Below are 27805 nucleotides of genomic sequence, written 5' to 3'. Positions count from 1 at the left end.
TTAATAATTTTCACATGTGGAATTTTTTGATTAAATTTTTTTTGTAATAATTTAATTATTATAAAATTTAAAAATAATTTTGAATGTCCGTCAACTTCAGTGTCATTAAATTTAATGTCATAAATTTATCAAACATAATATCTATCAGCAAACTAAAGATAAATATTTTTCTCTTCCGTTTGTATTTACACAGTTATTTATTGACATGTGATACTATCAATACTATCAAGCATTACGCATTGTACAGTAGTTCTTGATTTTATATTAATAAAAGTATTTTCGGTTTTTCAGTCTGGATCAGTCTGCCGTCAGTTATTCAACGTGCTCTACAATAAAATATTTAATAAAAAATATTCAGATGGAAATTAATTTAATTATCCAAAAATGAAGATATTAATATCATTAACATTAATATATATCTTCGTAGCAATTACAAGAATAAATAATATAAATTGTTACCAAGTCGTGGAAAGATCATCAGATAACTGTGATGGAGTTTTATCTCCGGATTTGATAAGTGAAATCGACAGCTACCAGCCGATAGTCGACAGAATAGTCAACGAAGCTACCAATGGCAGCTTCAAAGGAAGAACTTGGAGAGATCTGTCTGACTTTGTTGATGATTTCGGGTCCAGGTTCACGGGAACGCAGAATCTGGAAGAGGCTATTGATCATGTTCTGCTGAGGTCCAGAGAACTTGGGCTTGAAAATGTTCATGGAGATGTTGTTCCAGTTCCTCGATGGATCAGGTATTATAATCCATTAAAAAAAAAAAAAAAAAAAAAAATGTATTGATTAATATTTAAGTAATTTAATTTAAATAAATAAATGAAAAAATTTTTTTTTCCAGAGGAAATGAATCAGCGACAATGTTATCTCCTCGAGAAAAAAATTTAAGGATGCTGGGACTTGGTTATAGCATTGGAACGCCGCCTGGTGGAATAACAGCTGAAGCAATTGTTGTGGAGAGCTTTGAAGAACTGAAGAAACGTGCTTCTGAGGTTAGTTTTAATGAAGATTAGTAATTTAATATTTTTTTTCCTTCATTTTTGATATTACAGCGGATAAGTGTATTAGTATATTAGTCATACAAAAAAAAAAAAAAAAAAATTAGGAAAACGGTTGATCCTGAAGGCCATTCCTGTAACTTCCCGTTAATTCCATACCTGGGCGCTTAAAATTGCACTCATCACGTCTTTGAGCTCTTCGAGCTCAAAAGTAGGTAAATTTGAGCCACTCAATTGTAATTGTTTAAAATTTAGTCAAAATCATTGATCGGTACACGAGAATGTGACTTTTTTTTTTTTTTTTTACAATCTCTCTCAATTTCCTCTGGGTGTACTCCAAAAGTTCGTAAAAAAAAGGGGGCAAAACTTCACGGCCTAGGCAGAAGTCCTTAATTTCAAAATAAAGTTTTTCTAAAATAACCACCAAAAAAATTTTAATTATTTTTTTTTTTTTAATTACAGTGAAACTATTGGTTGTATGAAAAAATTGTATAACATATTTATTAGAAAATCAAAATTTGACCAACTTTAGTTTCAAAATTTTTTTTTTCTAAGCCCAATATCAAAAATTGAAATTAATAATTAATAATTCAATTTTTTGCCAATTTAAAAAATTTTAATTTTGATATTGTAGCTTTCTGATTGGTCCTAGGAGAAAATTATAAGACATATTTTTTGGAAAATTAAATTTGGAACTACTTTTGTTCCAACAATTTTTTTTTATATAATCAATATTTTCGCGGCAATATAAAAAATTAATTAATTCCAATTTTTATTCTCCAGGTCCAGGGAAAAATAGTAGTGTACAACCAAAAATTCATCTCGTACGGCAAAACAGTGTTATACCGCAGCCGCGGCGCTGTCGAAGCAGCCAAACTGGGAGCAGTAGCAACCCTGATCCGGAGCATCACCCCATTTTCGATTTACTCGCCGCACACCGGGATGATGTCCTACTCAGAGTCAGTGAAGAAGATCCCCGCGGCTTGTATCACCGTGGAGGACGCGCACCTGCTGGACCGCCTGGCGAAAAGAGGCAAGAAGTTGAGGATCAACATCAAGATGGAGGCCCACCAGCTGGCCAGCGCCCGTTCTAGGAACCTAATCTCGGAAATCTCGGGTTCCGCCAAACCCGAGAAGGTCGTCGTGGTCTCCGGGCACATCGACAGTTGGGACGTCGGCCAGGGCGCCATGGACGACGGAGGCGGAGCTTTTTCATCCTGGGTTTCCGTCCTGCTCCTCAAGGGCTTAGGGTTACAAGCTAAGAGGACTATTCGCTCTATCATGTGGACTGCTGAGGAAATGGGCATTATTGGGGCTAATTATTATATTAATAAGTACAGGAGCCAGGAGAAGAATTTGCAGATGGTCATGGAGTCTGATATTGGAACTTTCTTACCTCTTGGGTGGGAAGCTACTGGATCGCCGGAAGTTATTTGTATTCTTCGTCGAATTACCAAGTAATTTTTTTTTTTTTTTTTTTTTTTTTTGGTGAATAATGAATTTTGTTAAATTGCACTGTACTTTCTTAAATATTAACTTTTTTAAAGATATAAGCTCATCCTGATGTTACTCTCATCAAGAGCTTTCATTTGAGTACCTACATGCATTTTTGATATATTTTTAATATATACATATATATAAATATGTGAAATATATAAAAAATTGATGTGGGTACTCAAATGAAAGGTCTCGATGAGTATATCGTCAGAATGAGCTTATATCTTCAAAAATGTCAATAGTTCTCAAGATACAAGGTCATTTCTTAATTATAGAATGCAGTCTAAATACCTAAATAAAAAAAAAAAAAATAATAAATTATTATTTTTTTAGATTATTGTCAAAAATGACGCCTCTGGAAGTAAAAACACCTCACAGTGGCCCAGACATTGAGAACTGGGTGAATGATGGCGTCCCCGGTGCATCTTTATGGAACAAAAATGAACGTTACTTCTGGTACCATCATTCCGAAGGCGACACAATGGACGTCGAAGGTCCCGAGAATCTAGACATGGCCACCGCGCTTTTTGCAGCGACTTCATACATAATAGCTGATATTAGTCTTGATTTACCTCGAAATCCATGATCAAATAAACAGCTAATTATTTTTTTTATCTAAAACATTGATATATATTTTTTTTAAACAGGGTATTGTACAAATTAGGCCTTTAAATCGGCTGATCTAAACGGTATAAATATCGAAAATTTATTTGAAATAATTAATAATTAAAACTATACCTAAAGTATCACTTAGCAATAACAACAATCCTAGGAATAATTTTTTTATTACAGTTATAAACCAAAGCCGGTTGTTAAATCAGCGTGTCCTCGTCTTGGGGCTGGAAGACCATCAGAAGAGAGTGTTGCGAGGCGGTGCGATGCCGAGAATTAAGAAGAGCGGCTTTTTCCCCGCTGGGATTGTTGCCGTTGAGAGAACCGTCGGGAGAGCTGCCGTCGAAGGCCATGTTGGTGGTGGTGCTGCTGGTCGAGGGCTCGTTCAAGTCCGGAGATGCTAAAGGAGGTGGGTGGGCTTCACGGCCCTCCATTGTCACCAGCTGGATGCTGTAGGACTCGCGGTACCCCGACGTGCTCGATGTGTCCTCGTCGTAAGAGACGTCCGATGCCGGGTGCAGGAGATTCACTGGCGCTAGCGATAGGTTCATTGTTGGAAGACGTTCCAGGTCTCCAGGGCGCATAGAATAACTCCTGCGTGTGCGCACTGGCTCCGTTACTGATAGAGTCACGCTACCGTCTGATGTCGCTGCTGACGCTGGCGGCGTTTGGGAGGTTGGCACTACTGGTTGAGGCTCTTGTTCTAGTTTCAAGTGCGGGATCTAAAAATAAATATATGTTTTAAAATATTTATTTAAAAAAGTTGCTCTATATTAATTAAATATACTAAGAAATTTAAATTATTGAAAAAATTCAAAGCTACTCAATAATTTATAGAAAAATTGGGTTACTTAATTAAAAAAAAAAAATTTTTTTTAATTTAGAAATTTCAGAATTGCACTGTACTTTCTTAACTGTTGACATTTTTTATGATATAAACTCATCCTGATGTTACACTCATCGAGACCTTTCATTTGAGTACCCACCTCAATTTTTCATATATTTTATATATTTATATATATTATATATATGTATATATGAAAAATATATCAAAAATGCAAGTGGGTATTCAAATGAAAGCTCTTAATGTGTGTAACATCAAGATGAGCTTATATTTTTTAAAATGTCAATAAATAAGAAATGACCTTGTATTTTGAGAAATATTGACATTTTTTAAAATATAAGCTCATCTTGATATTACACTTGTCAAGACCTTTCATTTGAGTACCCACATCAATTTTTCATATATTTAATATATTTATATATATTATATATATAATATATATTTATATATAAAGCTAACCTCAATATGAGTCCGTCGACTTTTTCTTAACCGAAAAGTCTTTTTGCTTTGGCCCATCGAACGCTGCAATCGTGGCTTGTCTTGTCGGGATTCCCCGGAACTGTCTTCGATCGGACTGTTTGGGCTCAGCTGACTCGTCACCGTTTCTCCTGATCGTTTAAATAAAATTACAATAATTAATAATAACTCTTTTTAACAAACAATCTGATGACTACTGGACTACCGAAGCTTATTTTAAGTTATTAAATTAAATTATTTAAAATTAAAAAATTTACCTCTCAACACAGACCATGCTGATATTTAACGATCAGACAAAGCAAAAATATAATAACAACAACAACAATGTGGATGATAAATATTGACAAATGACAATTACCTGAAGCGCGTCTAAATTCTACAGAAGGTATTGCAAAGCTCAGTCGTTTGGCTTTTTGATGAGTAAACAACGGATGAAGCAGATGATGCTTACGCTCATTATTTTTATCTGAAACATGCGACAATCACAGCAAATGTCTAGAGAAAAGCACACACAAAAATTACAACACATCTAAAATTAAGGTAACTGACATTTATTATTATTATTCCCACTTGACAATTTTTTAATTTTTTTTTAACAAATAAATTTGTTCCAAAAAATTTTATTTGTATAAAAATTAAGTTAGCTGAAATTTCAAAATTTTTAGAAATTTTTTAGAAAAATTCAATTAAATTAAAAAAAAAAAAAATTTCACCTGTAAAAAGGTTAAAAAAAATATAAGTGTAATTTTTTAGTTGTAATTTAATTAACAAAAATTTTTAGACGTTTGCTAACTTCAGTGTCATTAAAATTATTAACTAATTAAAAAAAAAAAAAAAATGGCGATTGTCAGTTAACTTCAGTACAATAAAAAGTGAGGTTATGAACATAAGTATGCATAAAACACTTGAGCTGTCAAAATAATATCTAGCGGTAAATGTAAATATTGAAAAGTGCTGAAAAAAAAAGCAACAAAATAATTATTATTAAATGAAATTAAAAGTAGAGACAGAAAGACAATAAGCAATTACACAGTTAACATTAACAGTAAGTTTTATAGTATGTGCGTATTGAGCCTATGCAACAAGAGAAAGTAGGGGTACCAACTGTTGGACATTACCATTGTCTAAAATACTGCTAGTACGAATAACTCGGTGGTGTTTGTTATAATATTAATACTCTTAAATAAATAAATAAATGTGATATATAATAAATGTCACAAATAATTGGTAATTGACAGATTAATTAATAGACAGGTGTTTTTTTATTTATATCAAGTAATAATAATTAAAAATTAATAATACTAAAGTTAGCCGACGTTTTTAATTTTTTTTTATTTATTGAATTAGAACAAAAAAATATTTTTTTTTAATTTTACAAAAATTTTTTTGTGATTATTTTTTCAATAAAAAAAAAATTCTAAAAATTTTTTTATGTCGGCTAACTTAATTTTTATTAATAAATTAATAAAAAAAAATATATATATGAAGAAAAGGAGTGAATGGAAGATAGTGGAGAAGGCTCGTTGCTTAACCAGTTAAAATAAGCTGAGGACACACAAGGAACACAGAGTAAGTATGTAAGTTAATTAATTAAATAAATTAATATTAAAAAAAATTTTTATAAAAATTATTCTGTTTTTATCGAGCTGCTTACCTTTGGTCCCTAGCTAGCATTGGAAGCAATTCAATAATCAGTTGATTTTAATTTTATTTTTTATCAGTATAAATCAGTTATTTTTTATTAATTAAAGGCAGTGCTCTTGACAATGGCTCGTTCCAACTGTGGTAAATTTTTTTATTTTTATTTTTATATTATCAATTTGACAGTTTTTTTAGAATTTGGAATCTCAAAATGGCGTTCACACTTTTTGATTTTTATTACAGGCCGGTATGAAAATATAAATAGCAGACATTTGAAGATTTTTTCCTTTTTTATTAAAAAAAAATTTTTTGAAAATTCAACAAAATTTGACATGTCAAATTTTATCTTGTAAACTATTGACATTTGGAAAGATATAAGCTCATCCTGATGTTATACTCATCAGGAGCTTTCATTTGAGTACCCACATCAATTTTTCATATATTTTATATATTTATATATATTATATATATGTATATATGAAAAATATATCAAAAATGCATGTGGGTATTTAAATGAAAGCTCTTGATGAGTATAATACCGAGACGAGCTTAGATTTAAAAAAACGTCAATATTTAAGAAATTAAAGTACAATTAAACTAAATTTATTATTTAATAAAATTTTATTTATTCACAGATCAAAGAAATTAAAAAAAATTTTCTAATATCAGCTACTACTTTTCATCCGGCTTTATTTTATTACCTCCAATTTAAAACCAAAAAAAAAATAAATAAAATAAACAAAAAACTTATCTGAATATTTTCTAAAAAATAACACACATACTTGTCATTAAAACAAATGGTGGGCAAAAAAACCAGCACTTAACATTTAAAAACCATCATCAATTATAAATAACTCGATCATTGTCTCAAACAACGATCTTAAGTTATTTAAAAAATAAATAAATAAAAAAAAAATTATAAATAAATACCTGTCGGCTCGCTGGGTAGATTATCGTCGGACTTAACCTGATTAGCATTATCAGGAGCGGGAGTTTCCTTAAGAGTAGAGGACCCGCCACTGGAGACCGATCCTAGGACCGACAATTTGAGATACGGAGCAGTCAAGGTGACAACCCCATCAATGTTTCTTCTCATGGCTTTGTTTTTTGTGTAAATGATAATGAAAATAAAAAAAGGGTGGCTAATGACAGCGAATGCCTTGGAGTGGGCAAAGTGATTTGTGGATGTGTTGTTCATGATTTATTTTATTAATTAAATAATTAATAATGATTTTACCTCTGGTGGCGCCGTTCGGAGCGGAACCTTGACTGGGCATTGAAGATCGAGCGCTTCCGGAGTTAAGCGACTGCTGGATCGAGTGGAGAGCTGTTGAATGGGACCCTGGAGTTTCTGCAGGAGTTTTATTGATGTGAGCTTTGGAACCTAGGTCGCCGCTCCACAGGTCGTTGAGGAGAGACGGCCGCTGGGTTCTCGGCTGCCCGTCCGCGTTTGGAGCTCCTGGGTGCATGTCTACCACGCTTCTCTTTGGCTCGGGTTGCATTTCGTCTGTTTCAATATAAAATTTATAAATTAATAATTTTTTAAAATTATTTTGATTGAATAATTTTTTTGATTGGTCCTGAGAAAATTATAAAATACAATTTAATTTATATCTTACCAAATTTACGGTCTTCGATTTCTTCCTTCAAATCTCGTAGCTCGTGAAGCAGGTCTCCAAGAAGTGTTCCCCGGGATTTAGGGTACGCCAGAGTGTCACCGTTGATTTTACCGCGAATTATTGTTTGCATGTTGCGCTCGTGCTCGGATATTGGAGGCTGGCCAATTTTGTGGACGATAAAAGGGAGCATTTGGATATAGAGAGCCGTTCGGTGGGTCACTACAAACTCGAGGAAGTTCCACAGATGGATTGACGCTTCGTTTCTTTTGTTTAGTAGTCTCATTGTGCGGAGGATTTTCGTCCATTCGGTTTTTAATTCAGTCTCGAAGCAGATTATCATTATTTTTAGAGCTGAAATTATCAATTAAATAATGAATTTTGTTAAATTGCACTGTACTTTCTTAACTATTGACTTTTTTCGAGATACAAGCTCATCTTGATGTTACACTCATCAAGAGCTTTCATTTGAATACCCACAAGCATTTTTCATATATTTTTCATATATACACATATATAATATATATAAATATATGAAATATATGAAAAATTGATGTGGGTACTCAAATGAAAGGTCTCGATGAGTGTAACATCAGGATGAGCTTATATCTTTAAAAATGTCAATGGTTCACAAGATACAGGGTCATTTCTTAATTATTGAGGTTTTTAAAGATATAAGCTCATCCCGATGTTACACTCACCAAGAGCTTTCATTTGAGTACCCACATGCATTTTTCATATATTTTTCATATATACATATATATAATATATATAAATATATAAAATATATGAAAAATTGATGTGGGTAATCAAATGAAAGGTCTTGATGAGTATAATGTCATGGTGAGCTTATATCTTTAAAAATGTCAATAGTTCTCAAGATACAAGGTAATTTCTTAATTATGTGTACTGGAGACAAAAATGATTAAAAATAAAATACTTACCCAAAAAAGCAACTTGATATAAAGACATGGATAATTTAGTAGAAATTTTAGTATCTCTAGCAGCAAATGTAAGACTTCCTGCCCTCATATCAGTAGTAGCTTTTAAATTCTGCATAGCCATGGGCATAGTTTTAGTCCCAGTGGGCCACAAAGTGTTTAAAACAGCAATCAAAGCGAAGCTAAGATCCGCCGGGCGTAATTTCGGAACATCTTTGCGACCGGTTCCCACCCTCAAAAAAAGAGGAATCAAAAGATTGAGCAGCATGTTTTCCGTCCGCGTTTGAGAAGCGAACATGGTCGAGCCTCCACAGACATTCTCCAGGGAGTATCCATCCCCCAGAGAGATCACGTGCAAGGCAATCAGCCTTAAAACCGTCGAGCAAAAGTGTTGAGGGGGAATCTTGCTCATCAGAGCCGCCGAGGCTCCGGATGTGACTTCTACCAGGCCGGTGTCGCCGACTATCAGAGCTTGACAGGTGCTCAGCAGGGTCTTGAAGTACTGGAAGTGCGCGATGTAAGGGTAACGAGACAGAGTCTCGTAAATTCCTTTTAGTAAGTCGCTGGCTGCTTCCCAGTCTGTGTTGCGACGGACCGAAGCTTTTTTGTAGATTTTGCTGAAGGTTTTGTCCAGCCGGCGCAGAATTATTGTCAATGCTGGTCGCATGTCGTCGTTTGACCACTCTGTTGATGGAAGAACGTCGTTCATGTATCTTCTTAATCCTCGGCAGCCCATTGTTTCCGGATCGTACGGCGCTACCTTCAGCAAACTGTGTGCTACATCTGCTAGGCGCTGGGAAATTTTTTATTATTATTATTAATTATATTTTTGGGCAATTATAAAAATTTTTATTCTTAAATTACGAGAAAATTATAAAAGACATTTTTTTTTGACAAAATTAAATTTTGAAAAAATTTTCATAAAAATTGAGAAAAAAAATTTTTTATAAAAATTGAGAAAAAAAAATACTAATTGATTATTTTTTATTAAAAATATTTTTTTAAATAATAAAAATATTTTTTCTAATTTTATTTAGAAAAAAATTAATTATAAATATTTTTTTTTTTATAATGACAATACTAAAAAAAAATTATTTTTAATAATTCTAGCAATAAATAAAAAAAAAAAAAACTTACAACATGACACTTGGAGTCCAACAACTCGATAGTTTTCCCATCCTGAGACTTTTTATTAAGCTCAGCGAGTCTGACGGAAGTTCTAGCAACAAAATCCCCGACAATGTTGAGCAAAGTGTCCCTGGGTCGCCGGAATTCATTCTTGTGAGAACTCTCAGCGTCATCATTGTCCCGCTCGTAGAAAGTTCTGACTTTGGTGTGTTCTAGATACTTAGTCGTGTGAGTTTCGTCCTCGTACTCAAACCCGGGGGAGTAAGGACCCTTGCCGTAGTTCCTCTGACTGGAGCCTTTGTGCTCCGGACTGGACTTTTGCGGGCCGTTGTAGTACTTAGTTAAGGCCTCGGAATTATTGACCAGAGTTTTCACAGCAATCGCTAGTTGGTTTATTATCTCCTTCTCGGTTTTTCCTTCACGGTTGTAAGTCGGGAGTTGAATTTGCTGGACGTAGCAAGGCAAAATGGCTTCCAGGATAGTCTAGAATTTTTTTATTATTATCTTATAATTTTTCTTTGTAATTATTTTTTTTAATAATTAAGAAATGACCTTGTATCTTGTGAAATATTGAGATTTTTGAAGATATAAGCTCATCCCGATGTTATACTCATCGAGACCTTTTATTTGAGTACCCACATCAATTTTTCATATATTTTATATATTTATATATATTATATATATGTATATATGAAAAATATATCAAAAATGCATGTGGGTACTCAAATGAAAGCTCTTGATGAGTGTAACATCGGGATGAGCTTATATCTTAAAAAAAGTCAATAATTAAAAAAATACAGCTAAAAAAATAGTTAAAAAAATAAATCTTAATTTTATAATTTTTTTCTTACCAACATTTGCTGCCCGCGAATAGAATCAGCTGCATAAGCAATCACCATAACACAAAGCGAGATGCAATCTAACACAGAAACCATTTCCGTTTCATCATGATAGCAAAAATCAATAGCCTTGAGAGGTTTTTCCTCCTTGACAAGCTCGCCAATGTTGAGCGGGTCGGGCGAGGGGGTCTCTAAGCTCATCAACAGGTTGAAGAGGCATATCGAAGGAACCTTGTGAGCTTCCCCGTGAGTGCTGGTCTCGTCGGTGTCGAGAATAGTGGAAACGCTGCCGAACATTTGGAGGATGAAAGGCTTGCGGTTCATCAGGTAAAACTGCTTTACTGCGTACTCAACGGTCGTGGTCACCAGCTTGTTGGTCTGGTGAGTCGAGTACAGTTGCAGCAGGGTCGGCATTATCAGCAGGTACCCGTTTGTCGAGAATATATTCTTGAAATTGTGCGCGGCGTTTATGTAAGTCGCGACTACGTAGCGCAAGATGCAGGAATCTTCACTGTGGAGGATTATTGCTCCGTTCAGGACGTTCAGGAACAGGTGGATGTCTCCGGAGTAGGCAAAGTTACCTGCCATCGCTTCGAACATTCGGGCTATCAGTCTCACCCACATGAATTTATGCATCACGTCCAAACCCAGCAATTCCTTTAAAATTATTTTTATTAATTTTTTATAATAAAAAATTAATAGAAAAAAATTTATTTCAAGCTTTTTTTTAATTTTTTTTCTAAAAAATTTTTTTTTTCATTTATTAATTTCCCGCGATGGATTAATAATTAAAGATTTAGTTAAAAAATAACAAAATTAATTTTTAAATATCAGAAAAAAAATTTTATAAATTTTTTTAGAGGCTAAGAAATTTTTTTAATTAAAATAATTTTCAATATTATTAATGAAAATTATTTAAATTAACTAAAAAAAAAAAATAAAATTTTAAAGTTTCATAATTAAATTTTAAATAATAAAAATTACAAAATCACAAAAATTAATTTTTAAATTATAAAAAAAATTTATTGAGTTTTTTTATTTTTGTTTTTAAAACTGATAACGCCAAAATAATTATTTTAAAATTCTGCCGTGCGGTGGCGCTAGTAAATGAATCTAATGACGTCATATTTAAAAAACTGAATTTTAGAAAAAATTTCCCGAAAAAATCAATTTTTATCTTCTATTATAATTATCTTAATAACTTTAATAATTACCCTGCCGATTTCTCCGCCTTTGTAAAGATCCAGGTCCGCCTCCAGAGCTTTTCGGGGAAACGCCGGAAGTTTCATCAATTCCTCATGAAGAAAAACGACCCTTTGAACGACCATGTCGACGTTCTTCAAAATCGCCCAGGTCAATAAGACTTTACCGATTTCCACGAACTTGTGAACAAGTTCTTGCCGCTGCAGAGCATTGAAGGCGTCCTCGGGTTTCATGTGGATCAGCTCTAATTGAGGGTACTGCGACCTTTTGAAGAAATAGTAGTCTCTGACGTAGGACGAGGGGTTGTGGATCTGGTCTGTAATTTTTTTGTAATTATTTATTTATTTATTTAGCTGCGTAGAATTTTATTTTTTATAAAGTGGATAAAAATACTTACGGGTCTTGTAGTCTACTAAGAAGTACTCTTTGTGCTTATGTTCCTCGATCCCGAAGAAATCCAATGACTCCCGTAGAATCTGACAAAACTGAGTGTCTTCCTGTACAGGAAACTGCGAAGGAATACCTCCAGCGTCAGGGTCTTGAGGACCATGTACGATAATCTTCTTCGCGGAGGGAACATTAGCTGTTAGCAGTATTGACGCGTCGCACTGCTCTTTTCGTAATATTTGCTTCAAGTCTTTGAACATTATTCCGTGAACACTGTGGACAACCTGGAAAAAAAATTATTTAATTGTTAGAAAATTTTTATTTTTATTTTTTTTTGCTATAATTTATTTATTAATATTATTTTTTCAATAATTAAACACCTAAATTAATTAATTAATTTATTAAAAAAAAAAAAAAAAAAAAATTAACACGCAACGCCATCTATTGAAAATTTTTTTAACTATTTGTAAGTGGAGGGGGAAGGTCAAATGAAAGTGTTGGGACAACGAGCAAAGAGTGTGTGACCACACACGAGCATAAAAAGCGTTGTTAATAATTAAAAAACAAAAATAATTAATTAACGGATTTTTTATATAAATTATAAAATAAAAATGGTGAAATAATTTAATTTAATTTAAAAAAAAAAAAAATCTTACCATCCAGAGAATGGACAAAGCTGTTCCAATATGTTTCTGTCCTTCTTCATGCGGCGACCTCACGTAGAACATAACATAACCTATGATGTAATTATACAAGGCAAAAGCGGCTTGCTGAGGAAGCCTGGGTACAAATCTGATGAGGTGCCTGAGAATCTTGAACATGAGCTCCTGCTTCTCGCGAGTGAGCCGCTCGAGGACGTACCGAAGAAAAAGAGCGCTGTCCTCAACTAAGCAGCTCCAGATGACCTGGTAGGCGACCTCGTAGACGGCGTTGCCGTCGTCAGAGACGGCTGCGTCGTCGAGGAGGTTGATGATCTGGACGATCGCGGAGCACAGTGAGGAGGGAAAGAGCGAGAGCGCGGACTGTCCGTGATGGGTGGTGTTCCTCGGCTGGGTCTCCCCGCCCTCGTCGTCGGCGTTCCCTTCGTCGTGGTCGTCCCCCACGGGGCTCGGCTCGTACGCAGCCTGGACTGTGATCGGTATGGTTGTTATCAAAAAATTCTCTCGCTCCTCGCGCTTCTTATCATCCTGTGCCTGTAATGCCTTCTTTATCAACTCTGTTTGTTGTTTTTTTCTAGTCTTAGTAGCTGTCACTAATGATCGCTAGTAAAACAAAATCAATCAAACACAATAATTTTTCTCGAAGCGTTCTAGTTACTACGTTCTTGTTATTTATTTGCTTACGCTAAGTGCTTTACGGGCAGGCAAGGAATTATTTCATTTTTTTTAAATCTGAGATTTGTTGACTAGCGCCACCGCGCGGCAGAAGTTTTAAATATTTATTTTGGCGCCAGTTTTAAGAACAAAAAAAATTTTCACCCATTTTATTAAATTTAGGTTGTAATTAATCCTTCATCAGACATCTAATAATTATTTTAATGTCTATTTATTTTTAAATAACAATAAAATAAATAATAATTAATTTTTACTCCCAAATAATAGTTATTTTTTAGGTCAGCTGTTAAACTGAGGTTGCTTTAATTTTTAATCATTAGCTTATGATTATTATTAACCTGCATTACTCTGTAAGACTATTCAAATTTAGTGCATTAATTTTTTTAGTTGCAATTTTTATAAATTACTCTTCAATTTAACCTTCTGTGATTCAATTAATTTATAAGTTTAATGAAAATTACTAAAAAAATTAAATTACAAATTTGAATTTCTCGGGCAATTAGTGACGTCAGAATTGTTGTGGCGCCATCACACGGTAAAATTAAGAAATACTAATTTTGGCGTTGTCAGTTTTTGAAACAAAATTTTTTTTAGACATATTTAATTAAATATTGTAATTATTTAAATAACTATATAATAAATTTTTATCAGAACAAAAATTAAAAAAAAAAAATAATAAATGTTTTCTACAATCTAAAAATTAATTTTTAGTGATATTAAATTAATTTAAATTATCTACTGTTGATTTTTTAATTATTTATTTTGAAAAATTTTAATTATGTAAAATTTAATACAATTTTATTTTTTTTGTTAATTTAAATATTTTTTATTAAATTAATTATTTTTGATAGCTTTAAAATTCATAAATAATATTTATAAAATTTTTGTTCTGATATTTAAATATTAATTTAATTTAAAAACAAAATAATCCCTTTAATCTAACTACTATCTAATAAATCAATAATTAAATAAATTAATATTTAATTATCGGTTTAATTAATTAAAAAAAAATTTCTAAGATAAAAACTACAAATGTAATAATAAAAACATTCCACTCTAATTAACTTACATGACGCTCTTGATTAATAGTTACTTCCTCAACTTTGGTTTTAACCTGGGGCATCCAGGGTGGATCGACCACTGGAAGAGACTCGATCCCAATTTTAGGAGAGGGCAGCGTGAACTCGATCCCCGGGGGAGGAACTTTGAAGGTGACGTGAGCGGCCTCTTCCATTCTCGGCCAGACCTGGTACCTCAGCTTCCAGAGGACTTGGAACTTTAGGATGGCATTTATGCGAAAGGCGACGCTGGAGTGCTGGAGTCCGTGATGCATCAGCTCGCTGGCCTGGTTCGGAGCGCGGACTGCTGCGATAATAAATAAAGATGCCGCTGAAGCTGCAACTTCTTGGTTCGCCTCGAGGAGCAGCTCCCAGGCGATTGGTAAAACGTCGACGAACAGCTCCTCGGACATCACCACTGCGCCTTTTACCAGGGTGGCTATCGGGGCGTGAAACGCTTCTTTCACTTGGGTTTTTATGTACTTTAGGATCACTGGAGGCTCTTTTTCTTGCTCAGTGTCCTCCTCGGGGAATTTGCGGGAGGATAAACCTCCTCGTTCGGAATCTTGGTCGGCTAGGTCTTTTGAGGAGTCTCTTATTAAGCCTGTTAGGCGGCCTGATTGTGATCCGTCAGAACTTTTGTCAATTCTGAAGGAGAAAAATTTTTGACAATTAAAAAAAAATTTTTAATTGTTAAATTGCACTGGACTTTCTTAAATATTGACATTTTTTAAGATATAAGCTCATCCCGATGTTACACTCATCAAAAGCTTTCATTTAAGTACCCACATGCATTTATCATATATTTTTCATATTTACATATATATAATATATATAAATATATAAAATATATGAAAAATTGGTGTGGGTACTCAAATGAAAGGTCTCGGTGCGTATATTATCAGGATGAGCTTATATCTTTAAAAATGTCAATAGCTCATGAGATACAAGGTAATTTTGTAATTATGTAAAAAATTTTTTTTTATAATTTAGCAACTAAAAAAAAATATTTTTTTTCTAATTTTTTATCAAAAAATTTTTTTTTTCTTTCAATAATACTTACTTAAATTTACGACCAACGCTATCCTTCCTCCTGACAGGCGAAACCTGAGCGCTAGTTTGATCAGAAACTTTCCTGACCCTTTTATCCTTCTTCCCATCTCCGTCCTTCTTACAATCCCCATCAAAATCAAATGTAGAAGCGCCATTAATAATACCAAACTCTTCCCCGTAGACTTTTCTCACCGACTTAATAAGCCTGGCACAAGCGCGCATCTGCCGCCGGTGACAGTACGGATGGCAGAAGTTCTGATGAGAGCAAAAGAAATTAGAAGTCGCGGTGAACTGGACCAGAACCTTCATCCAGGGGAAGTTCTTGTTGGTGTCATCGGTGTCGTTGGAGTCACTGGGACTCTCTGGAGGCTGATCATCGCTGAGAATTCCCGGAGACTCCTCACCGCTGACTTCTCCAGCGTATTGCTCGGAAGTATCGCTTCGGTCGGATAGCGAGCTGACCTTCCGCTTGGACTGGATCGAGTCTGCTCGTCTCACTGCATCTATCGATCGAACAACTCGATAGGATAGAAAATAAAATATTATTATGGGGCTACCTCTACAGGGGTCTATTTTTTGTTTTTTAATTTCTAATCAAAATTATTGACTAATTTTTTATAAAATTATTTTTTTTTTATTCAATATTAATTATGTCTATACTGAAAAAAAATTGATCCAAGAAAAAAATTGTTTTTGAAATTTTAATTTTGTTAAAAGACACTGTATTTTCTTAATTATTGACGTTTTTAAAGATATAAGCTCATCCTGACATTACACTCATCAAGACCTTTCATTTGAGTACCCACATGCATTTTTGATATATTTTTCATATATACATTTATATAATATATATAAATATATAAAATATATAAAAAATTGATGTGGGTACTCAAATGAAAGGTCTTGATGAGTGTAATGTCAGGATGAGCTTATATCCTTAAAAATGTGAATAGTTGACAAGATACAAGGTAATTTCTTAATTATGCATCCTGGACAAAAAATTATTGTTAATTTTTCAATAAATAAAATAAAATAATTTTCTTGGTGCAAAAATATTTATCTTAAATAAATTACCAAGGAATATAATAATATAATTATCTCTAAATTATTCTATATAAAAAAAGAATAATTAATTAAACATTAAAATCTAAGTGATGAAATGAAGTGGGATATGAATGCAGTTGATGCTGAATGACTAGGGGTAATTATCAAAAAAGGGTGCAGTTAATAGCAATCAACATTCAGGTAGACTAAAAAATGTCAATATTAATTAATAATTAAAAAAAAAAAAAGAAAAAAAATTGTTGACTTTGACCAGTCCTAGGCTGAATGTGGAACCAGGAACTTACAAGCCTCGCACTCCATGTCTTTTCCCTCTTTAGTATTACGTCTTAATTTAAGACTACGGCGCTTGAATGATCCAGTATTGCCGGCAGTACCGCGTCGAAGTAAGAAAGGTCTACCGCTGGGCGTCGCAGAGACGCGTTTCTTGTCGCTCGTCCGATTGAGGATCGCGTCATTAATCAGCTGCTGTTGGTGGGTCATGGTATCGTCGGGTTGTATCGTGACGGTCGACTTACTGCTACCCTCGGACTCGTTGTCTGGCTCATGGAGGACAAAGCTGATTTTTCGCTCTGATCGAAAGTCGAGGGCGATTGAGTCAGATGGTTGATGATATATATTGGTGATGGGATTAGCGTAGCTCCATGAGCCCCGTTCGATCAACTCCCTCAACTCACCAGCAGTCTCGCGGTCCCCGGCTATAGACTGCAGACTCTGGGCTGACGTCTGAGAGTGTCCCATTGAGGACAACGCCATGCTCCAACGACGGTTCGCTTCTCGGCTGTACATCCTCTCCCAAGGTGCTGGACGCTCTTTCGTTGACAGTCGTGATGATTTTGGAAGAGTTTGGTAGGTTTCTCGCAGGAACGCTGTTATTTCTAGAAGAAGGATGCACGCTACCATTCTCAATGCTACTGGGCACTGCGAGCCGTATGAATTTATGCTAGCTGAAAATTATTTTATTTTTTTATTTAATAATGATTTTTGTTAAATTGCTCTGTATTTTCTTAAATATTGACATTTTTTAAGATATAAGCTCATCCTGATGTTACACTCATCAAGAGCTTTCATTTGAGTACTCACATGCATTTTTGATATATTTTTCATAAATACATATATATAATATATATAAATATATAAAATATATGAAAAATGCATGTGGGTATTCAAATGAAAGGTCTTAATGAGTATAATGTCAGGATGAGCTTATATCTTAAAAAATGTCAATATTTCCTAAGATACAATAATATTCTCTTAATAATGTAGATTAATAAAAAATAATTAATCAAGAATTTTTTTACACAAAAAAAAAGTAAATAAAGAAAATTATTAAAAAAAAATTTGCATACCTTCATCAAGAAAATCTTCTTCCTCATCTTCAATCACCAACTCCCGTTGCTTCGACTCATCATTAACCAAAGCAATAATCTGATCAACATTTTTCTTATCTTCATTCATGAATTCTTCTAACCTTGCACTGATAGCTTCAGCCCACTGGTAAAAAAGTTTCCCAGCAGCTCGTTGAAGAACATGAGTCCGCCTTAAGCCACTGGGAGCATTTCTAGTGCTCATGGCAATCGATGGTCGGAATATCGGGAGGTTGATCTTCATCCAGGTTGGCCAGTGGCCTTTGTTACACTGGTGGACCAAATGGGCACACTCTAGCAGCAATGATGCTCTGGCTACTACTGGAGCGTGAGGCTACAACAATTATTTCAATTTTAATTCAGTATTGATATTATTATTATTATTAGTATCAATATATAAAATTAAATAAAATTACCAAGTCAAGAATCGCTGCTATTAAATGATGGTCTGGTACTGAACCTGGTTGGCAAGTTTCTAGTAAAAATGAAAAACGTTTCATCCCTTCGAATACTGCTTCGCGAGGAACCAGCCGTCTTTCTTTCAAAACTACAAACTCTGATTCCCGAGAAGCATCTCCAAGGTCCATTGAATTTCTTCTGCTAAAATCTAATCAATATAATTTATATTATTCAGAGAAGCAATAATAATTATTAAATAAAAAAAAAAATTAAAACTTACAATTATGCGGAGCTTCTTCAAGACTTTCTTTCTTCTTTCCTTTTCTAAAGCCTATTTTGTTTAGTTTACTTTCCACCCGACGCTTGGCTCGTTGCAGAGTCTGTCCAACTCTAATAAAATTAATTAACTAAAGTTTATATAATTGACTTACTTAAAATTAAATATATTAAGCTTGACTTACCCACGACCTGGACGAGTGACGCGGTAATGACCCCGGTGAAAACTCGCCTGTCTGATAAAATTTCCCTCACTGGGCGATTCACTGCTGTCATGGCTGTCAGTTGAATCAGTTCTTCCGTACTCGCGTCTAAACCAATTAACAATTCCTCCCAATTGAAAACGGGTTGATTTTCGTGCTTTTCTTGAAACACAAGTCTCACCAATTCCAAGATTTCGCTCGCTTTGTCGTGGTGTTAAGAGATGCTTTTTTCTTAAATTTCCTAGAGGACTTTGACTTATTTTTGTATTTTCTTCACTTAATTCTGTTTCTAATAAACTCTGCAACTGTAATTAAAAAAAAATTCACAGTTACAACAATAATAAAAAAATAAAATTAAAAAAAAAATTTTTTTTAAAATAAATAAAAAAAAAAAATAAATAATAATAATAATAATAATAATTACCGCTCCAGTAGAAGAAGTACTACGTTTTTTAAAAGCTTTCCTAATTCCCCGATCATCAATATAATGACAATCATTTCCAAGATCATCATCATAATCTGACTGATGAATATGTCGAATTACTCGAGTAGTTATTATACTCGAATTACATCGTTTATTTGGTTTGTCCGATGAGTCTAAAATTCCACTAAGTGCAACTCGTCGAAAGACACCACCATGATTTTCTTTTACATAAGTTATAAATTGTTTAATATCACAGTAGACTGAAATATTTTCCTGGGACTTGAACTCCTGAGAGCTTGAAACAAATCTAGTGACAAGAGGCTTGAAAATACACCCAAGTATTTGGCTTTCTATTGTGCGCGATGCGTATTTCAAACCTCCGTAAGTCGCAGTCGCTGAAGCTGCTGTTGCTGAAGCCAATGCTGAAGCAGTCGCTGCTACCTAATTATAAATTGTCTATTTTATTAAGAGAATTATTATTTAATAGAGCAAAATTTTATTTATTTAATTTAATTTAATTATACTCACTGAAGCGTTTGTATTGGATAAAATTCCAGTCCCTAGACTAAAATTTGTCGCGTAACTGGTTTGATTTGCATTTTCTGGAGATTTGTTTACATTTCTTTTTTGATCTGGATAAAAAATATTTATTAATATTTTTTTTTTAATTTAATTTAATTAATTATTTAAAATTTAATAAAAAAAAATTACTCAAAGGAGACAGCAGTGAGCTGGGTTCCACGCAAAAGCCAACATAAGAGTGAAAAAGCTCGAGGATCTCCGAGATAGGCTGGTTGCGAACCATCAACCTCAGAGTCCTCGAGAACTGCCTGGAGCTGCTTTGGAAGAGCTTGCTCAGCAAGTTCGGGACTTGCGACCTGCAGAAGTCCGCTTGGGTGCCCCGGATTCCATCCGCGCAGCCGTGAGGACACCCCAAGTGTTTTATCACTCGGAAGACACAATTCAGCATCAAAGCGTGGGCGTTCCAGTTTCGACCTTCCAGGTCGTTTCTCGGGTCTTGGTCATTTACTGGAGAGTCGTGCTTACGCTCTTGCTTTTCGTTGTCTTGACCTGATCCTTCAATTAATTATTTATAAATTAAATATATTTTATTTAAATTTAAAAATTGATAAATTAAACAAAAAAAATTTTTTGTTGAAAAAAAATTAAGAAAAAATTTTTTTTTTAATTAATTAAAGAACATTTAATTAAAATATTTTCCTGGTAAATTTATTAATAAAAAAATTAATTAAATAATTATCTCATTAAAAAAATTAAATGAAAAAAATCAACAAATAAAATAAATTACCAGCATTACTAGCTTCATCTCCAAGGCACTGTTTCAAAACACCCATCTCCATCAACAGCTCTACCAAGTTAAGAATACTTTCGCAGACCCGGAGGGTGCAGTAGGTTCCATCTCTCAAAGCAACCGAATGAACAGCCTACATTTAATCAGATCAAATACATTTAATTAGATTTGAACAAAGATTTGTATTACATATATATAATATATATAAATAAATATATAAAATATATAAAATATATGAAAAATTGATGTGGGTACTCAAATGAAAGATCTTAATGAGTGTAATATCAGAGTGAGCTTATATCTTTAAAAATGTCAATAGTTGACAAGATACAAGGTAATTACTTAATTACTGACATTTTTAAAGATATAAGCTCATCTCGATGTTACACTCATCAAGAGCTTTCATTTGAGTACCCACATGCATTTTTGATATATTTTTCATATATACAAATATATAATATATATAAATATATAAAATATATGAAAAATTGATGTGGGTACTGAAATTAAAGGTCTCGATGAGTACAATGTCATGGTGAGCTTATATCTTTAAAAATGTCAATATTTCTCAAGATACAAGGTAATTTAAAATTTTTAATTATACCTTAAGGACAATTTGGTAGTCAATATCGCCTTCCTTAGTAATGTAATAAGCAGAGCCAGGCGCCTCTGGAATTTCATCTCCCAGATAAGTGATGTTAGAGTCAGTTTGAGACCGGGTCAAACTTGGCTTCCGTTCTGAGCTCAGTCTGCTTCCGTGGATGCTAATCGAGTCCAGCTGGCTGTCCATAGATCCCTTTAATTAAAAAAATTATTTATCAGGTTTTTTTAAAATTTTTTAAAGATTTAATTAAATTAAATTAATTAAAAAATAAAATAAATACCTGGCGTTTTAAATAATCAGGCGAAGGAGTCGGCGTGTGTTCAGTGACAGTGATGATAGGATTTGGCGCTGTGCAAGATTGACTGTAAAATCTGCTTTGCTTCCTCTCGACTTTAGTGTCTCCAGCATATCTGTTAATTTATATTGTTTTTTATTATTATAAATAATTATTTTTATTTGGCTCATGCTCTAAGCCCGCTATTTAAATTATTTATATAAAATAATTAATTATAATTTTTTTTTTATTAACTAGTGCTAGTTATATTTTATTTATTGACTAGTTCCTAGAGTATCTAGATCCTAAAAGTGCAAGAGCTTGTCCATGCAGAGCGGAAAATTATAGTAAGACAATTTTTAAGAGAACAGAAAGAAAATTAAGCGGAAAATTTCGAGGATGACTTACCCACCCGCAGTCAGCTCGTTAATCAAGCAGCTGAGTTTTATTCAAGAAAGGAAGCAAAGAGTAGAAAAAGATACGGAAGAACATACATATATGTATTTAAATATATTTTTTTTTATTTACTTTTTATTAGAGTGTATTAAAAAAATTTTTAATATTTTCTAAAAATTAATTTATAAAATCTTTAAAAAAAATTCTTAAATCTTAAAAAAAGTTTTTTTAGAAAATTAAATTTTAATTATTTATTTTTAATACACCCTACTTTTAATTAAACTAATAAATTTTAATGTCAAGTGTCTTAAATTAAAAATAATCTAATATTTATTTCTTCACTGACAATGACACTAAATAAAATTTTAAAAGACTTTATCACTAATAAATAAATAAATAAATATTGATAATTAATAAATTAATAAATTATCAATATTTCTATTAATTTTAACAATAAACTCAATTCCAAATCACAAAATAAAAATAAAACTTAAAAATTCTAAAAAATTAAAATTAAAATAAAAATTAAAATTACCTCAAGCTAGGCATGCTCTTGCCTTTGATCAAATTCGAAGGATAGAGCATCTGGTCAATATCCCGATGATCAAAAATTCTCGAAGAAGTGGAAGTGGGTCTCGTCAGATGATCATCGCCAGTATCAAGACTCCTGTGGCACTCCTGGTCCTGAAAAAAACCCAACTTCAATTCTATTTTCCAAAAAAAAAAAAAATTAAAGAATTTTACCTTCGCCAGTTCATGTTTGGATTCGTCCTGCCCAATTTTTTCTAGGTTTTTCTCCGACTTGGACAGTAACTTGGTCTCAACGAAGGCCTTCAGATCGGCCATCTTCATCCGCTTCTTGGTTTTCTCGCTGGCGCGCCTCACATGGCTGCCTTCTTCACCGGATTTGTGAGTTGCATTGTACGGCAAATCCGCGATCGTCGCGAGATCTGACATCGTCGAGGGTTCTCTGGCTTCCAGGGCCATGTCAATTGCCTCCTTGTCTTCTTTCTTTTTACTCTCCGGGCTCTGGTAGATTGACACTTCGATCTTGGGGATCGGCAAAGAATTGCTGCGGCGACGGGGCTGCTGTTGTAGTGATATTTCTTCGTTTATTTTTGACAATCTAAAATTTAGTGTAAATTTTAATTTATAATAATAATAATAATTGTTATTTTAAAAAATACTCTTACCGATTATATAAAAATTGCAAAGCCCAATAAATTCCTTCCTCCTGCCACTGAGAAATAAAAAGACATCTTAAAACTGCGACATCCATAAAAGTAGCAGCGCGGATGTCGACAATGCCTCCTCCAGTACCACGATTTGGTTGGTTAGTATCATTTTGCTCAGGTTCAGATTCTTCAATTACTGGAGGTGGTTTTTGTTTAACACTTTCTTGATTTTTTTCATTTTTATCAGCTTTGGTCTTACTTTTTATCCTGTTAATTTTTATTTTTACAATTAAACAAAATTTAAGGCACTTATATTTATTCAGGCGTAGATTTATCAGGACTTTTTTAATTATTTTACCCAAATTGCAATGTTGTTAATGTTTTCTCGTCCGATCTGTCGAATCCTACTCGCTCGATAGTTAAGGTTGACTCTAAGGACTTACTCGAGCGGCCCATGGCTACGTGAAGAATACTCGCTTCAGCCTAAAAGTTATATGCATTATATATTTATTTAATAATTAAAAAAAAAAAAAAAAAAAAATTTTTTTTTTTTTATATACTTACAGAAAATATTGTAAAAACTTTTTTAACTCCATCAGAATTTTTATCATGGTCAGGAAAAGGCATTCGATATATTACCTGTAAATTCATTTAAAAAAAATCATTTAATAATAATAATAATAATAATAAAAAATTTTTTTTTTATAAAAACTCACATTTTCATCTTCAGTGCTTGAACTTTCTTCAGGAATTGTTTCAGGAAAAACAGTATCTTTTGGTGAAGAGACCCAATTGTTCTAAAAATAAAATTTTTAATAAATTATAAATAATTTAATTTAATTTAATTTAATAAAATTAAATAAATAAATCTTACTTCATCTTCTTGTTTACTAGCAGGTAAATTCTGCTCACTAAAACACATACTCATAGTCTGGCTCGGTGGACTCTCATCATCCTCATTATTCTTCTTCACCCCGACAAAAATATCAGCACTCTGTTTTCCGAGCCTCGAAGACTTCCACCAAAGAGAACGAGGCTTAGGTCGACAGTGAGCGGTGAAACAAGGATTTTCCGGGTGCCGGTACTCATTCATCGGCTCCCAAATTTTAACTCCGTTCTCAAGCCTCAGGTTGCTCTTGAAGTCTATGTCTTTTAGGTGGTTGCTCAGAGGCGCGAACAAGTAGACAAATAGCTAAAAAATTTATAATTTATAATTATAATTTAAAAGAAACTTTTTATAGAAAATAAAATAACAATTACAGTTATTGTCGGAATGGAATAAAGATAATGAAATGGATTGTTTTGTATTCCTAAGTCGGAGTCTGTTTCAGCGCATTCTTCAGCGGCGTCTAGTAAAAACCAGTGTAGGATGTACAGCAAGGTTGTTTCCATTGGTCCAATATTTAGTAAATCTTTTCTAAAAAATAAAAAAATTTTTTAATAATAAAATTAGAAATTAAAATTTATAATTTCTTAAATATTGACATTTATGAAGATATAAGCTCATCCTGATATTATACTCATCAAGAGCTTTCATTTGAGTACCCACATGCATTTTTGATATATTTTTCATATATACATATATATAATATATATAAATATATAAAATATATGAAAAATTGATGTGGGTACTCAAATGAAAGGTCTCGATGAGTGTAATGTCAGGATGAGCTTATATCTATAAAAATGTCAAGAGAAAAATTTTTTTTTAATTTTCTAAATTTTTATAATTAACAAAAAATTTTTTGAAGTATAAATAAAAATTAAATAAATACTTGTTGTGTAATAAATTAGCCGCTGAATGTAGAACATAAGGCAAAGCCGTTTGTATCAGCCGCCACCTTGAAACAGTGCTCAGGATTTCCGTCAACGAAGGCGTCAATTCGTTGTGTAAGCTCTGGACCAAAACTTTCTCAAATGACTGAAATTAAATATTTAAAAAATTTTAATTAAAAAAAAAACAAAATTTATTTAAAATAATTTTTACCGTGCTAGCTTCTTTCATTTCCTGTAAAATAAAAAAAAAAAAAAACAATATTAATTATAATTAATAATGTAGAAAATTTAAAGAAATAAGTAAAATTATATCTTACGTGATGGCCAGGTGCGTTTTGGCAAAACTGAAAATAAAAATATTGATAAATATCAGGGTAATATTTAAGACTTTGAAGAACTTACTGTGCATGATGCTTCGTGCAATTTTCCAAGCTTGGCCCGCGTAAATGGTCTGGAAAAAAATAATTTATATTAAAAGAAATTATTAATTAAAAATTGAAATGGAAAAAAAATTATTTACCTCAATTGACGCCAAAGATAAAGTTGAACTGGGATGGGCAGAGCTTGTTCCATCAATCCGCTATCGAAAGATCTTCGGTTGTCCATTTTGTCGCACTTTGTTTTATTAAAAAATTTCCAGAAGCAGAAATTGCAATTCAAACGTTGAAAAAATTAATTATTTATATTTTTAATGGTTGAATTTTTTGGAGAGAGCGCAGGAAAAAAATTATGGGAATCACGTGCGGCTATCGGCCTACTGGCACACTTTTCAAGGCGGGTTGGGGGGCGAGAAAATTCACCGGAACGGATTCCAGGCGCACTCGAGTTCCCGATGGGATCTGCCATTCGACGTCCGCGAGGAAAGAAATCTCCAGTGCGCTTGCGGGAATCCCCAGTGTTTTTCCAGGCGACGATTCTCAGTGCGCCGAAGTTGATCGATCTTTGGGTGAGTCTGCTCTCTGGACCAACCTGGGATAGAACGTGGATGCTGCGTGCGCATTTTTGTAGGGGTTGTTGACTGTTTTTGGGTCAATGGGATTTTTTTGAATTTTAGAGAAATAAAAAGAGTTATTTTTATTTTTTTTTTTTAATTTTTAGTAGAGATTTTTTTATTTTATTATTTTTTAGATAATTAAAATTTTTTTTAATAAATAATTTTTAAGAAAATTCGGTAAGTTTTTTATTTTAGTACTTAAATTTTATCAAAAAGGACTATTTTAATGTAATATATTTTTTTTTCTTAATTAAACATTTTATAATGATTGTATCTTGTGAAATATTAATATTTTTAAAGATACAAGCTCATCCTTACATTCCACTCATCGAGACCTTTCATTTGAATACCCACATCAATTTTTCATATATTTTATATATTTATATATATATATATATATGAAAAATATATAAAAAATACATGTGGGTATTTAAATGAAAGCTCTTGATGAGTGTAACATCGGAATGAGCTTATATCTTTAAAACCGTCAATATTCAAGAAAGTACAGTGCAATTTAACAAAAGTCATAAATTAACTTTTTTTTTTTTTTTAAATAAACAAATATGAAAAAATAAAAAAATGAATATTTTTTGTTAAAAACGGCAAACTTCAGATCTCAACAATCTGTCACAAAAATAAATAAAATAAATTGACAAGCGATGTCTGAAAATCCAGATTCTGTTGCCAAAGATCTCCTAGAAGTTATTATGATCAACGTTGATAATTCAATACCTTCCCCAGGTAATTAATAATAATAATTAATCTATAAAATAAAATAAGTTTATCATATTAATTTAAAAAAATTAAAAAACAGAGGAAACATTGAGCGCCCGAAATTCAAATACGAGCATCTCCGAAATCCTTCAGAAGGTCGCGGAGCTTGCGGAGGGCCTTTGCACTGATCTGGAGGGCGTCCAGATCGGGGACTACGTGGTCTCGATGAACAAGTCCCCTTTGGAGATCCAAGTCAAGCAAGCAGTCGAGAACTTTAAAGCAGAGGCCGCCAAAGACGCCAAAGTTATCATCAAGGGCCAGGGAGACGGCGTGGAGAACATTCCGCTGCCTGCGGAACATTTCCCAACTCCAACGGGTCCAATTGCTCCGGAAGGCCCAAGTGCAATCGAAAGCGACTTGAGTACCCTTAAAAGGAAGAAAAATTTGTCCCTTGCTCGGAGAGTTTGGAGGAGCTTGCGGTTCACTTTCAGCCGGCGTAAAAATTAAATTACATATATTTGTTTGTATTTTTTTCAGTTGGGTTTAATAAATTAAATGACGTTTTATTTTTATTTTTTTTTTTTTTATTAAAAGAAGACTTTTAAAAAAAATATCCCAAAACGCAAAACCCAAAATCCTCGATCTTATTTCCGGCCTTAAAACAAGTTCAACGGATCAATGATCAATTAAAGCGCCTGTGTCGCAACAGCAGTCGGTCATTGGCCGTATTAGCCCGCTTGATTCCAAAAAAGACTTTAAAATCCACCTAGAATAACCGGGATTACAAAAATAGTGACTATTTTTCTAAAAAATTGAACAAAATTATTCCTTAAATAGTCAGGGCTTGAATTATACTCAAGCTCGGTTATGTTTTACATTACACCAGAGTACAGAAAGTAAAAATAACAATATCTTCTCTATAAAAAAAATGTTATTTAGTATTTAACGACTAACAAAAGCCTTGGCATCGCCGTGCAGCGTCTTCATGATTTAACCAAGCCTAAAAATAGTAAATTGCTGAATCAGGGATAGAAATACGGTCGGATCTAGACGCCGTATCTTAAATAGATTTCTTAGTTTTCACTCCGGAAGTCTCAGATCTATCTGAGCCGCGTTAAATAAAAATGAAAAAATTTATCATCCGGATAAATAATAATAAATAAATTTTCTTCTGGCTGATGAAAGTTTTACT

The 27805-nt window shown here is 33.0% G+C and overlaps 3 protein-coding genes across 23 annotated transcripts; 2 read left to right on the top strand and 1 right to left on the bottom strand.

Annotated features, from left to right (window-relative positions):
- Positions 1-270: 270 nt before the first annotated feature.
- LOC141537373 (carboxypeptidase Q-like) lies at positions 271-3432 on the top strand. 2 transcript variants are annotated; one of them, XR_012480913.1, is made up of 5 exons: positions 271-749; positions 851-1001; positions 1791-2464; positions 2838-3193; positions 3297-3432. XR_012480913.1 is itself a non-coding variant. In XM_074258336.1 (4 exons), the coding sequence occupies exons 1-4, from the start codon at positions 385-387 to the stop codon at positions 3088-3090; spliced, it is 1443 nt and encodes a 480-aa protein (XP_074114437.1). In that variant the 5' UTR covers positions 271-384; the 3' UTR covers positions 3091-3213. The 2 variants fall into 2 exon arrangements, 1 of the variants encoding a protein (XP_074114437.1); XM_074258336.1 differs by lacking the exon at positions 3297-3432 and having other exon boundaries at positions 2838-3213.
- On the bottom strand, positions 3188-25719 carry Unc80 (unc80, NALCN channel complex subunit). Of its 19 annotated transcripts, none has more exons than XM_074258293.1 (41): positions 25426-25654; positions 25308-25356; positions 25223-25249; positions 25117-25137; positions 24905-25050; positions 24390-24546; positions 24004-24321; positions 23846-23926; positions 23694-23768; positions 23488-23612; positions 23148-23396; positions 22699-23080; positions 22490-22638; positions 21967-21996; positions 21565-21694; positions 21285-21476; positions 20678-20813; positions 20080-20445; positions 19897-20000; positions 19369-19809; positions 18927-19249; positions 18746-18855; positions 18483-18673; positions 18049-18400; positions 17377-17646; positions 16987-17271; positions 15648-16155; positions 14596-15232; positions 12849-13454; positions 12203-12476; positions 11817-12121; positions 10615-11259; positions 9773-10246; positions 8639-9428; positions 7698-8048; positions 7316-7585; positions 7009-7176; positions 4796-4903; positions 4695-4712; positions 4420-4568; positions 3188-3838 (listed from the first exon to the last, which is right to left on the bottom strand). In XM_074258293.1, exons 1-41 carry the CDS (start codon positions 25509-25511, stop codon positions 3317-3319), a joined length of 10620 nt encoding a protein of 3539 aa, XP_074114394.1. In that variant the 5' UTR covers positions 25512-25654; the 3' UTR covers positions 3188-3316. The 19 variants fall into 19 exon arrangements, with proteins under 19 accessions (XP_074114394.1, XP_074114395.1, XP_074114388.1 ...); XM_074258294.1 differs by having other exon boundaries at positions 15648-16140; XM_074258287.1 differs by having other exon boundaries at positions 16987-17646.
- Positions 5478-27805, top strand: LOC141537391 (uncharacterized). 2 transcript variants are annotated; one of them, XM_074258367.1, is made up of 3 exons: positions 5478-6006; positions 26575-26640; positions 26714-27805. In XM_074258367.1, exons 2-3 carry the CDS (start codon positions 26607-26609, stop codon positions 27118-27120), a joined length of 441 nt encoding a protein of 146 aa, XP_074114468.1. In that variant the 5' UTR covers positions 5478-6006; positions 26575-26606; the 3' UTR covers positions 27121-27805. The 2 variants fall into 2 exon arrangements, with proteins under 2 accessions (XP_074114468.1, XP_074114467.1); XM_074258366.1 differs by lacking the exon at positions 5478-6006 and adding an exon at positions 25925-26076 and having other exon boundaries at positions 26513-26640.

This window comes from Cotesia typhae, unplaced genomic scaffold (genome assembly GCF_013202065.1).
Source record: "Cotesia typhae breed Kobodo isofemale line unplaced genomic scaffold, CoteBio_Ctyphae scaffold_91, whole genome shotgun sequence".
In the NCBI taxonomy this organism is placed as follows: Eukaryota; Metazoa; Arthropoda; class Insecta; order Hymenoptera; family Braconidae; genus Cotesia; species Cotesia typhae.
The sequence above is the reverse complement of the archived record's forward strand: the minus strand, read 5'-3'. Positions and strand labels throughout refer to the sequence as shown.